At 45.7% G+C, this 13,234-nt stretch overlaps 1 protein-coding gene across 3 annotated transcripts in view; it reads right to left on the reverse strand.

Annotated features, from left to right (window-relative positions):
* PARP4 (poly(ADP-ribose) polymerase family member 4) overlaps nt 1-13,234 on the reverse strand; it is a 381,003-nt gene that overhangs the window by 175,785 nt on the left and 191,984 nt on the right. For all 3 annotated transcript variants that reach the window (XM_040340552.1, XM_040340551.1, XM_040340554.1), the window contains one exon: nt 12,494-12,671. In XM_040340552.1, the coding sequence (XP_040196486.1) occupies nt 12,494-12,671 (178 nt within the window). The remainder of the gene's footprint in view (nt 1-12,493; nt 12,672-13,234) is intronic.

Raw genomic sequence — 13,234 nt, forward strand, 5'->3', positions numbered from 1 at the left:
TGTTTAAAGCTTGGGAAATCTTTTTGTATACAAATCCGGCTTTAAACTTCTCCACAACAGTATCTCAGACCTGCCTGGTGTGTTCCTTGTTCTTCATGATGCTCTCTGCGCTTTAAACGGACCTCTGAGACTATCACAGTGCAGGTGCATTTATACGGAGACTTGATTACACACAGGTGGATTCTATTTATCATCATTAGTCATTTAGGTCAACATTGGATCATTCAGAGATCCTCACTGAACTTCTGGAGAGAGTTTGCTGCGCTGAAAGTAAAGGGGCTGAATAATTTTGCACGCCAAATTTTTCAGTTTATTTGTTAAAAAAGTTTGAAATATCCAATAAATTTCGTTCCACTTCATGATTGTGTCCCACTTGTTGTTGATTCTTAAAAAAAAAAAAAAAAAAAAAAAAAAGTTTTATATCTTTATGTTTGAAGCCTGAAATATGGCAAAAGTCGCAAAGTTCAAGGGGGCCGAATACTTTCGCAAAGGCACTGTATGCTCCTTTCTGCCCACCTTAGGATGTGAGCGACTTCTGATGCTGCAGCCGAGCTACTTGTTACTCCAGGACGGTTGACATATGCCACTGCCGTGGCGTTGTCTGACTGGTCCGTCCTGATGACTATCCAGTGATAAGGAAGGAACGACTTCCCGGACAGAAGTGCCGGTGAGGTCAGCCACCAAACAAGGGAGGTCCTGACCAAGTGACTCACCCCGATTTGATAATCCAGGGATGATGGGCGCTTGTCCCATCTGGACAGAATTTTCTTCTTTAGCACTCGTGTGTGAGATTGTGCCTATGGTACCGCCTCGAAGGAGGCCACCCTGAGGGCCCAGGACTCCAATGCAAAAGCGGAGTGACAACCATTTCTGGGATGTCAACTGCCGCAACGCAGCCCGAAGGGTCTGCAACTTTTCCACAGGTAAGAAAACCCTTGCCTCTGAGGAATTCAGAATCAATCCCAGATATACTAGGCGTTGAGTCGGTACCTTTACTGACTTCTGAATGTTCAGTAGCCACCCAAAGTGTCTGACATGTTATAGACATGCTCACCTCTAATTCTGAGGCTGAAGCGGCCCTCAGAAGCAAGTCGTCCAAGTAGCCCACGATAGCGATGCCACGTTGTCTTAGTAGGGCGAGAATAGAGGCAAGCACCTTGGTGAACACCCTTGGTGCCGATGCCAGGCCAAAAGGGAGAGCCACAAATTGATAGTGGTCTTCCGACCGCAAAGCACAGAAGTCTCCCATGCTTTGTACATATGGGGACATGCAAATAGGCATCCCTGATGTCCAAGGATGCCAGAAAGTCCCCTGGCTAGCGGGCAGTGACGACAGAGCAAACCGATTCTATCCGGAATCTTTGTACCTTCACAAAGCAATTGAGGGCTCTGAGGTCCAGAATTGGGCGAACGCCCTCCTTCTTTGGTACTATGAACAGATTGGAATAAAATCCCTGAAACCGATCCTGTACTGGGACAAGAATAACCACCCCGCGTTTCAGCAGGTCTTTAGCTGCCCCAAATAGGGCTTCCCGACAAGTCGGTTGTAGCTGGCGGTTGGAGGGGAAAAAAATCTGTTTGGTGGGCAAGATAGAAGTTCTATTTTGCAAGGTACCCTGAAGACACTACCTTGCAAACCCACCGGTCGGGGACCTGAGATGTCCACCGGGTCGCAAATTCGCGAAGACGCCCCCCCAACCGAGAGATGGGTGGGGGCAAACCTTCATGCAGACGTAGCTTTGTCTGCAGGTTTGTTGGGTTTGGGAAACCAGGGACGTCTCCGTCTCTGAGCAGGCGCTTTATCGGCCTGTGGTCTTTAACCCGCCGTACTGGGCGGACGAAAAAACCGCTTGTGTGCGGTAAAGAAGGGCCTTCCCCTTTTTGGACTGTGGGAGCAGTGTGCTCTTACCTCCTGTAGCATCTTTAATTATGTCATCCAGGGGAGTTCCAAAAAGTCTGTCGTCCCCTTAAAGGGCAAGTCCATCAAGGCTTTCTTGGAAGATTGGTTGGCAGACCAAATCTTAACCAAAGTAGATGGCATAACGCCACCGCCTGACCTGAAGCTCTGGCCAGCAGAGGAAGCCTTGTACTAGTAGGTCAGCTAGGGCTACCTCGTTCGATGAAGCCTGACGCTCGTAACCCATAGAGCAACATGTACTAGGTGAAACTCCTGCGCTGTATGGGATATAAGTGAGGGGGAGTGGGCCGGAAAGGGGGCAGTGGGGTGAGTGGACGTGAATACTGCAGCAAACAGCAAGGATATTGTCCTCGCAAGACAAGGAATGATAATGTAAAAAATGTGAGAGTGTCTGCGCTGTAAAAACCTGGAATGGGGGAGGGAGAAAGGGAGGGGTGAGTGGACAAAGATCCATGGACCAGGGGGGTGATGGGGTGTACAAACACAAATAGAAGTGACCTTCAATAAAAATAAAGTGAGTGCAGTCTAGCCTAAACTGTATAGCAAGAAACACACAGACTCTTCCAATGTAAATAATATGTGAACTACAGTCCAAAAGAAAAAACACCTTGGATGGAGGATGGAAGTCAGCAGAAGTGAAATGAGCAAGACTAAGTAAAAAGTGAAATCTTATAAACAATATTGGAGTGCAGTCCAAAAATCAGGCAAATTCAAAGTGACAGATGGGTAAATAAGTGATTAAGTGTAGGAGGTACCAGACTCAGATAAGTGAAGGTGTGTAATCAGGTAAAGTCCACACACCGTGCACCCTTCACCGATGGTGAATCAAACAGCTTACCTCCCTACTGACATACAGACCCAGATGAATCACTATACCAGCTTTCTGTTAGATGGATGTCTGCTTGTCAGATCTCAATCGTTGCTCATACATGTAAAAACAATGGTAAAGATATTGTAGCTTTATCCTCTTAGAGGCAAGGAGGAGACAAAATGCGCAAAAGAAGGGGTGACCAGATGTCCACTTACACAACTTACAAAAGTGTGTAGGGAGCGTGTGCCTATCTCCACGAGCGCCGAGCTCGTATCCTTGTCTTCTTCCTGCTGCCAATTTCTCCCCTTAGCATCCATAGAGCCGTCCGCTCATAACGAGATATGAAAGGCAGGGGTGGAAGAAGAGAAGGGGGCACATCGCATAAAGCGTGCAGCAAAGTAAATTTATTAAAACATAAAATGGTCGGTAAAAAACTCACATGGGGCAGTCTAAAGGCGGTCGCGTAGCCACGAACACCGCGCTCGTCCACCGTCCGTCAGGTACTGCTCCTAGTGTATACTCTGTAGTCCCGACGCGTATTCGTCACATCACGTGACTTCATCAGGGGATGTTTGACTAGAGTACTGGATTCTGTTTAAATATCGTCTCAACGATAGGGTACAGCGGCGGCCATTTTGTTGAGGTCAACGCCGTGTATTGGCGAATGCCGCGCCGGCGCCATTTTCCCTGAGTCTCCTCTCATATGTCAGTCTCCGCTAGATGGAACAAGCGGGACGGAGAACGGACATCCAGGGAAGCTGGGCCGGGGCAGGCAACGGCTGGCCTGTGCTGTGAGCGAGTTTCCACAGGGGAGAATTAAAAAGCGATTCGGTTTAAATAAAATAAAATGGAGGAAATTAAAAAATTAATTACAGAGGAAAGTAATTAATATATATGCGCGATCCGGACACATTGAACATGAAAGTCCAATAGGACACCTGTGTCGGTGGTCCGGATTGGGACACGTATTGGGACAGGTAGTAAGCTTTGATACAGTACATTTGTACAGCTACTGCCATGTCGCAAAGCCAATAAGCACCGCATTGACTGGCAGCGTCGTGGCAGGCAGGCTGTGCAGAGAATAATGAAATATTAAAAAACATAAAAAACAAATGTTGTTAAAAAATATATATTATTAAAAAATATATATAAGGGGGTAGGCAATAGGAGCCAGATAAGGAGATAATCTGGTACTGGAAATAATCCGGGTATCAGAGCCCAGAATGTTTGACACCTGGTGGGAAAGGGGCTATAGTGCGATGGTGACAGAACAGAGCAGCACCTGACGCATGGCAGGTATAAGTATAATAGATAAATACATAGGGGTATTGCATATAGTATTCTACATAGCATAGGTAAGATAGTGTAGGGATGTGACATTGTGTCTAAAAGTCACTTAGGAAGCAGTTCAGATCGAACTCGATGTTGAGACCTCTGGGTGTGAAAGTGTCCATATTGAAAATGTATTTCGATTCTAGTTGGCTGAGGGCCCTAACCTTATGGCCCCCCCGCCATGGTCTAGAGTATGGAGCTATCCCCCAGAATTTCAAATGAGAGGGGTCCTTGTGATGGACTTTGGCAAAGTGGCGAGATACGCTGTGATTAGGGAACCCATTTTCTATATTTTTCACATGTTCTTTAATACGTATCCGTAAAAGTCTCTTTGTGCGGCCTATATACTGTAGTCCGCAGCTGCATTCAAGTGCATATACTGCACCTTCTGTGTTGCAGCCAATGAAGTCCCTTATTTCATACTCAGTGCCGTTGTTGTTGGACTTGAAGGTAGACACCTTTTTGTTCGGACGTTTAGTATGTGTGCAAGAATAGCATCTCTTGCAAGGGTAGAATCCTTTTCCGGTGAAAAATGTGAACAGTTTCTTTGGTGGGTTAATCACGCTCTTCACTAATTGATCCCTCAGTGTAGGGGCTCTCTTATATGTAAACCTTGGTTTGTCAGGTAGTACGTCTCGGAGATCTTTGTCACCTTTTAGGATGTGCCAATGTCTTTGAATGACTTTTTCAATTTTCCTATGTTGTATGTTATAGTCCAATATAATAGGTACCAAATCTTGTCTGCTTGTTGGAGTTTTGCTTTCCAGAAGTTTTTCCCTGGGTATCTTAGATACCTCTTCTATCTTTTGCTTAATGTATATATTGTCGTATCCCTTCTGTACAAATCTATCACCTAGCTGTTTCGCTTGCTCTTGAAAAACATCCTGCTTTGTACAATTGCGTCGTAGGCGCATTAGTTGACCTTTCGGTATATTAAAAAAACAGTTCTTATGATGGCAACTGGTAAGGGGAAGGTAGCTGTTTCTGTCCACATTTTTGAAAAAAGTCTTGGTATCAAAGGTTGCATTGTTCCTAGAGATTTCCAAATCTAGAAAGGCTATATTCTGTTCTTCAATTTGCCAGGTGAGTTTGATGTTTCTAGTGTTAGTATTTAGATTCTCTAGGAAAGTCACCAGTGATCGGTGATCGCCTCTCCACAGGATAAAGATGTCATCAATATATCTTTTATATAGCAAAAGATCTGTAGATTGATGAGTGAATACCCCTTCTTCCTCCCATTGGGACATGAACAGCCCTGCCACGCTCGGGGCAAATTTTGCCCCCATCGCCACTCCAGTCCGTTGTTGGTAGTACTGGTCGTTGTACCATAGGTGACTGTGTTTTAGACAAAAGTCTAAACACTTGAAAATGTACTTCCTTTGTACACAGGGAAGGTCGGTAAAGTTCCGAAGTCCCCACTTGGTGGCGTCACAAGCTAAGTGGTGAGGAATAATAGAATACAATGATGAGACATCGGCCGTGGCCATTAACAGAGGTCCGTCTTCATTCAGCCCGGCTAACAGTTGCAGCATTTCCTTTGTGTCTTTTAGGTATGCGCGTGTATGTTGCACGGCCTGTTGTAGGTAGCGGTCTATGTATTGGCCAAGTCTGGCTGTTATTGAATCTATGCCGTTAACAATGGGTCTGAAGGGAGGGTTTTCTTTATCTTTGTGGATCTTGGGCAAGGCGTAGATGATGGGGGTCCTGCAAGCTTCGGGGATCAGGTACTTTGCTTCTTTTTTATCCAGGACTCCTTTTTTGAGGCCCAAGTGCACGACTTGTTCGAGTTCTTTTCTCCATTTGAACATTGGATTTCTTGACATTGGACTATAGGTCTCAGGGTCGTTAAGAAGTTTAAGCATGCCTTTGTGATATTGTTCCGTGGTCAGTAACACTATTCCCCCACCTTTGTCTGAAGGTCTGATCACGAGATCTTTATTGGTTCTAAGTTTCTTGATACCGATCTTCATGGATCTAGGTTCCTCTACTTTCTTGATCGCTAGTTTTTTCATTTCGTCTGTCACCATATTTCTGAATACTTCTATATGTTTCCCGTCTTTAACTTTTGGATTAAAGGTCGATTTATTCCTTAATTGACTGTGAACCACTGTATCATTTTCCCCTCCAGTAGGCTTAAAGGTCTTGCCAGTCATGTATTTTTTAATGTTCAGTTTCCTAACATATTTTTCGATATTTATGTAGGTCTGAAATGTATCCAAGTTCCTGGCCGGTGCATATTTGAGTCCTTTATCTAATACTAGGATTTCTTCTTGGGTCAGTGGTATATCAGTCAAATTAAAGATTCCTTCTCCTATTGTTCTCAATTTCTCTCTATTTCTTTCTTGTTTTCTTTTTCCTGCCCTGCATCCTCTTTTCTTAGGGGGCTACTCTGCTTCGTTTCCTCTGTTTTCCTTGGAGGGTGGTAAATTGTGTCCCGGTCTAAAAAAGATCTGCTATATCTTTCCTCGTAGCGGTACTCCGGGGCTCTTCTTTCTTCTCTATACCAGTCTCGGGAGTCTCTTGGAGGAATGTATTGACTGTAACGGTACACTGGACTCCTTTCTCTTGGTCTGGGTAATAGAGGTGGTGGGCCATGCCTTTCTCTTTGTTCATAGTAGGGGTCCAGTCCTGGACTTCTTCTATACGTTCCAGGATAGTATGGCTGGTCCCCTCTATATTCTCGATTGTCATAGTGTCTGGTGGAGTATTCGGGACTTCTTCCTCGCTCGTACTGTGGATCTCTTGTATCTTTGTATCCTTGGTTATTTTTATTCCAGTTATTATGTGGTTTTTTATTTTTCCGATTTTTAGTTTTCTTCCAACCTTGTTGTGGAGTGGCTGCTGTCTCAGAGTGTTTCCTCCATGAGTTGCGTGGGGTCTGGCCACTGGGATGTGCCTGTTTTTCTTCTCGGTCTGTTTTTCTATGTTGATCCTTTATTGGGGGATCTTCTCTGGTTTCTCTGTGTGTATCAGCCATTCCTGGAGGGATGTTGGTTGTCATACCCTCCATGGATGAAGGGACGTGGCATGCCAGTTTTTCAGGTGTCGAAAATGTAGAGATGGGGTCAGGGGGGCCTTTATTGACCTGCCACCTGTACACTACATCATTTTTATAGTCACCAATGTCCCTGGCATACTTCTTACTTTTCCTTTGCTGTACTTCAAGATCCTTTTTTACCAAGTCTTTAGTAGGGCGGTAAGGCGTTTGAATTCCTCAGTATCTTTATGTATATCCAGTCTTATTTTGAGTTCGGCTAGAGCCTGTTCAATTTTTTTAAGTTTTTTCTGTTTCCTTTTGATAAGAAACTGTAGAAGTTCAATGCCTTTACCATTAAAGAATCGAAACCATTCTTCATTGGATTCCTGATCTCCTATCCCATCATTGGGGGGTACATCCCATCTAAGTCGTCGAGGGACTAGATTGGCTTTGATGTAACGCTCAAACGTGTGAATGTCCCACCAAAGGTTAATTTTCTTCTCAAGGCCATGCCCTAGTTTCCGTGTGAGGTGTTCTACATTACTGTCTGTTTTGGGATCATCGCTATTGAAGACCAAGTCGAGGTTGACCTCGCGTTGTTCAATAAACGTGAAAATATCCATAACTGCTGCTGGAGTAGGTAAAGATTTGCGTAATAAATGTACTAGGTGAAACTCCTGCGCTGTATGGGATATAAGTGAGGGGGAGTGGGCCGGAAAGGGGGCAGTGGGGTGAGTGGACGTGAATACTGCAGCAAACAGCAAGGATATTGTCCTCTCAAGACAAGGAATGATAATGTAAAAAATGTGAGAGTGTCTGCGCTGTAAAAACCTGGAATGGGGGAGGGAGAAAGGGAGGGGTGAGTGGACAAAGATCCGTGGACCAGTGGGGTGATGGGGTGTACAAACACAAATAGAAGTGACCTTCAATAAAAAATAAAGTGAGTGCAGTCTAGCCTAAACTGTATAGCAAGAAACACACAAAGAGTCTTCCAATGTAAATAATATGTGAACTACAGTCCAAAAGAAAAAACACCTTGGATGGAGGATGGAAGTCAGCAGAAGTGAAATGAGCAAGACTAAGTAAAAAGTGAAATCTTATAAACAATATTGGAGTGCAGTCCAAAAATCAGGCAAATTCAAAGTGACAGATGGGTAAATAAGTGATTAAGGCCCCTTTCACATTGAGGAGTTTTTCAGGCGGTAAAGCGCTAAAAATAGCGCTGCTATCCCGCCTGAAAAAATCCTGCACTGCAGACTCAATGTGAAAGCCCGAGGGCTTTCACACTGAGGCGATGCGCTGGCGGGAGACAAAAAAATCTCCTGTCAGCAGCATTTTTGGAGCGGTGAGAGGAGCGGCATGTATACCGCTCCTTCACCGCTCCTTCCCATTGAAAACAATGGGAACCGCGGCAATACCGCCCGCAATGCGCCTCTATAGAGGCGCATTGCGGGCGATATTAACTCTTTATCGGCCGCTAGCGGGGGTTAATACCGCACCGCTAGCGGCTGATACCCGCGGCAATTCCGGCGGTATAGCGCCACTATTTTTAGCGGCATTATACCGCCACCGCAGCTCCCGCCCCAGTCTGAAAGGGGCCTAAGTGTAGGAGGTACCAGACTCAGATAAGTGAAGGTGTGTAATCAGGTAAAGTCCACACACCGTGCACCCTTCACCGATGGTGAATCAAACAGCTTACCTCCCTACTGACATACAGACCCAGATGAATCACTATACCAGCTTTCTGTTAGATGGATCATAGAGCAGCATGTTTGCCCCTTCCGTGAGTGTCTGAGAAACCGGGGCCCCAACTATGGTTGGACATACCGTCAAACACACTGCCGTGTACAGGTTGCGGGTGATCGCCTCAGCCTTCTCGTCTGCAGGGTCTTTAAAGGCGGGAGCCCCCTCCACTGGCATGGTGGAGCTTGGTTAATCTGGACACAGGAGGATCCACTATCGAGGCGAGGTCCATCTTTTCAAGAAACTCAAGTCAGGTTAATCTGGACACAGGAGGGTCCACTATCGGGGCGAGGTCCATCTTTTCAAGAAATTCTCTTCAAGAGGGTTCTTGGTCCGCATCTTCAGATACCTCAGGGCCAGGGTCATGAGTGCTAGCTGGACCCGGGAACGCATCTGAGTTGTCCCGGGCGGGGGGAGGGGGGGCTTTCTAACCCCCATTCTCCCACGCGCTGCTTCCACCTTGGCTACGAAGGCATCTGGGATTGCCGCATAGTGTCCACCGATAAATCGGGTGCAGGGGCATCAATTGCCAGCTCAGGTGTCTCGGGGGAAAAAGCGTCTACTTCTGACGCCATGCTGTCCACACACCTGACACAGGGACCCCCAAACAAGTAACCCACCACTCCTGGCTGCAGCAGAGACAAGGGGTTTCCCCCCCAGAGGACTCACCACCCAGGAACCATAGTAGATGGTTTAGCTAGCAGAGCTGCTTCCTGCAGAGTGTGTCTGTCGATCTGTGCTCTCCAAAGCTGGGATCGAAGGCTGTTTGTGGGGGCTGCGATTTTTGTCAGTCTTTCAAACTGCTCAGTCGCAGCGTGTATCTGTTCATCTGCCGTCTTTAAAATGGTCTGATCCATGGTACAATGGCCACTGATCTGACACTAGAGACCAACGGTGCAGCAGAGTAATGCAGCAGGCAGTACACCTCAGCAGAAATCGCCAGAAAAATGCGGCTACAAGAAGATGGCCGCCAGTGAGAAAATAAATACAGCATGGACACCAACATGGGCGCCAAAAGCATGGAGCAAGACACACAGGAAAGCAGAATATCTTATGCGGCTTTATACACGGATTTAGTGACTTATGGTTCCCCAAGTGAAGCTCTCCAGAGGAACCCCTGCCCAGCAGCTAGTTCAGAGAGCCTAGGAGGAGGGGGAGGGGAGAAGGGGAATAAGGCCCTTTACTCACCTCTCCAAGGATGCCCAGCTCTGTCTTCTTGCTAAAGCATGGTAGTAGCTACTTACCATTCCTGTGGGTTTATGCTGGAAGCATCCTGGACAGTGTATCTACCGCATGGTAACGGAGGTGACTGTCGGCCAGGCTACAGCGACTCGGCCCTGCAGACCGGTCCTTATGCAAGCCCTGGAGCGACGGGCATGTCGTGGACGACCCAGCGCGCAGCTATGGTCGGCACACGCTCGATGGCCGGAACTGGGAAGAATACAAGGATCTGGGATCCAGCCTGTCGCCCAGTCGGCAGTTGATCATGGCTCAAAAAAAAAAACTGAACTGCTTGGTGCAGGCTGAGAGGATATAGTCAGTGTGACCGCACCCTGGGGGGGCCGGTTCAGCTTTGAAATTGTTAGCCTATCTTTAGGAGTGACTAGGCAGAAAGTGTTATCTCCCACTATGTCAAGATTAAGGCTGTGTCCATCCATGAACGAAAGAGAAAACAAAAATTTGCGCCCTTAGAAATCCTGAAGGTGGTGCTTGGTTTTCGGGGCCCTGTACACAGCTAGGCTCCCAAAAAGTCCCACACGTTTCACAACTGTTAATACTAATGTTCTTTACCAGTGATGGCGAACCTTGGCACTCCAGATGTTTTGTAACTACATTTTCCATGATGCTACACTACACTGCAGAGTACATGAGCATCATGGGAAAAGTAGTTCCAAAACATCTGGGGTCCAAAGGTTCGTCATCACTATTCTATACTGTTTGGGCTGCCCGCACAGCTTTCAGTTTTGACGGGCAATAGTACAGAAAACAGCATAGAGGAGGAGATCAGGGTGTGCTCTCTCCCTCCTCTCTGTACACAGAAGTTAAAAGGGTAACCATCTAATGCAGTGTTTCTCAACTCCAGTCCTCAAGGCGCCCCAACAGGTCATGTTTTCAGGATTTTCCTCGGATGAAATGGCTGTGATAATTACTAAGGCAGTGAAACTGATCAAATCACCTGTGCAAAATAATGGAAATCCTGAAAACATGACCTGTTGGCGCGCCTTGAGGACTGGAGCTGAGAAACACTGATCTAATGATCAGACTGTACAGGGCTTGATTACCTCCTATTATCTCCACTCCAGGCTGCTCATGTCCCAGCAGCAGTTCTGCACAAATTCCCCTGTGCTAGCTGGGGGGATTGGGGGGGGGGAATTACAAGCTCTAGACCTCTTAACTCTGAATACAAACTACATTTTAGGGCTTCTTCACAGTGCAGTAATGCGTGTGAAATTACACATTTTTCTGTACCACACAAAACTGCACTGCCTTTTTCAGATGCGCAGTGCCATTAATTCTTAGGTTCGTGCTCACTAAAATGCATGGCAGTGGGGCACGATTTTTAAAAATGATGCCAGCACCTTGTATGTGCATTTCACAAGCATAGAGCAGCCTATTAAAAAACGCAATATGCAAAAAAGCGATCACGCTCGGACGCACTTCCTTGTGAGAAGAAGCCCTCAGATTGCTGTACCCCAGGATTTTGCACAATTCTAAAGGATGCCCTGACTCAAAAAAGGTTGAAAAACACTGCTTACTGTACACCATCAATTCTTTAAAATACATGTCCCCCTTTTCCTGATTGTCATTTGTGAACTTTGAAAACCTGAATAAAAATCTTTTGAACAGAAAAGAAATCAGCAAAAATTCCTCCAAAACAATTTTTCTTATTATTACGGTAGTTATGATATCCTCTCCCGTGTCCTGAAGGTCCAAGGGCTTGGAGCAGGGGCCGCTGATGAAGATTAGCTGCTTCCAGTGTGTGCAGTTGTTCTATTGACAGGGAGACTCTTGTCAGACTCAGGCAATCAGGCTCTGCAGGGCTGGGTGGGGGCTTGTCAGCCTGCCAAATGACTAGCTGGTTATGAGACTGCAGGAAAGCAATGCTTTTGCACAGGGTTCTGTTTCTCCCACAGAAGTTCCTGCTCATGCCAACACTACTATGGATCTGAACCTGTGGCTAGTGTTAACATAAATGAAAAGTAAGAAGAGCAGTAGAAGTCCTTGTTCACATTGAACGCAACTTTGTAATCGTGCAACTTCAAAGCAGCATGTCCATGGGACCTCAGGTGTGACATGAAAGACATCTGTGCGGCTTCATACCCAGATGTCTATTGAAGTCGCACACGAAATCTGCAAAAGTAGTGCAGGAACTACTTTTGCAAATCAGTGTGGCGCCGCAAAGTTGGGGTCACACGGATTGGAATGGCGCCATTGCCGGCAATAGGCTGTGACTTGTCATCCGATTTGACCTGTCAAAACGCATGTCAAATCGGTTCAGTGTGAGCGAGGGCCAAGAAGTCAGGCCGGATTGTGAGATATTTAGAATTGACTGACCAACAATTAGATTAGAATAAGCTTATTTTTTAGGTTTACAAACACTTTAATGGACAAGAGTCTTTTCCATCATTATTAACTTTGTTACCATGTAGCTACTGTAGACAGAAAATCATTCTCAGACTGGCATATACTTCATCCAATTCACTTTACTTACTTGATCCAAAAACAATAATGTTGATAGCACTGGAATATACAGTATTGAGGGCAAGCAGAGCAACTTGCTTAGCACTCCGAAAACAGGATTCCATGGAATTTGAACAATCAAGAAAGATGGTAAATTTTGGCTCTTCGTACCAGTCTTCAAACTCAGGCTGAAATATCAGCAAGCATGCCTGACAAAAACAAAAATAAAAACATAAAATTAACAGTTTGCAAAAAAGAGATTTTTAATACAGCTTACCTGTAAAATCTTTTTCTTGGAGTACATCACGGGACACAGAGCAGCATATTCATTACTATATGGGTTATATATCAGGTGATGGACACTGGCAATCTCAAAAACAGGAAGTGCCCCTCCCTATATAACCCCCTCCCATAGGAGGAGTACCTCAGTTTTGTAGCAAGCAGTATGCCTCCCAAAATGGTCCCCAAAAGAGGGGTGGGAGCTCTGTGTCCCGTGATGTACTCCAAGAAAAAGATTTTACAGGTAAGCTGTATTAAAAATCTCTTTTTCTTTATCGTACATCACGGGACACAGAGCAGCATATTCATTACTATATGGGATGTCCCAAAGCAATGCTTACAATGAGGGGAGGGAGAACATCTTCCCAAGACAAAAGGATTTAATTTAGAGATATACTCAAATCATAATAAATCCAACTTAGTTGAGAAAAAATAATTTTTAAATTTAACTCAAAAGGGAGCCCCCGGAATCCGAGGGTCTCAAACTGCAGCC

Source organism: Rana temporaria, chromosome 2 (genome assembly GCF_905171775.1).
Source record: "Rana temporaria chromosome 2, aRanTem1.1, whole genome shotgun sequence".
Taxonomy (NCBI): Eukaryota; Metazoa; Chordata; class Amphibia; order Anura; family Ranidae; genus Rana; species Rana temporaria.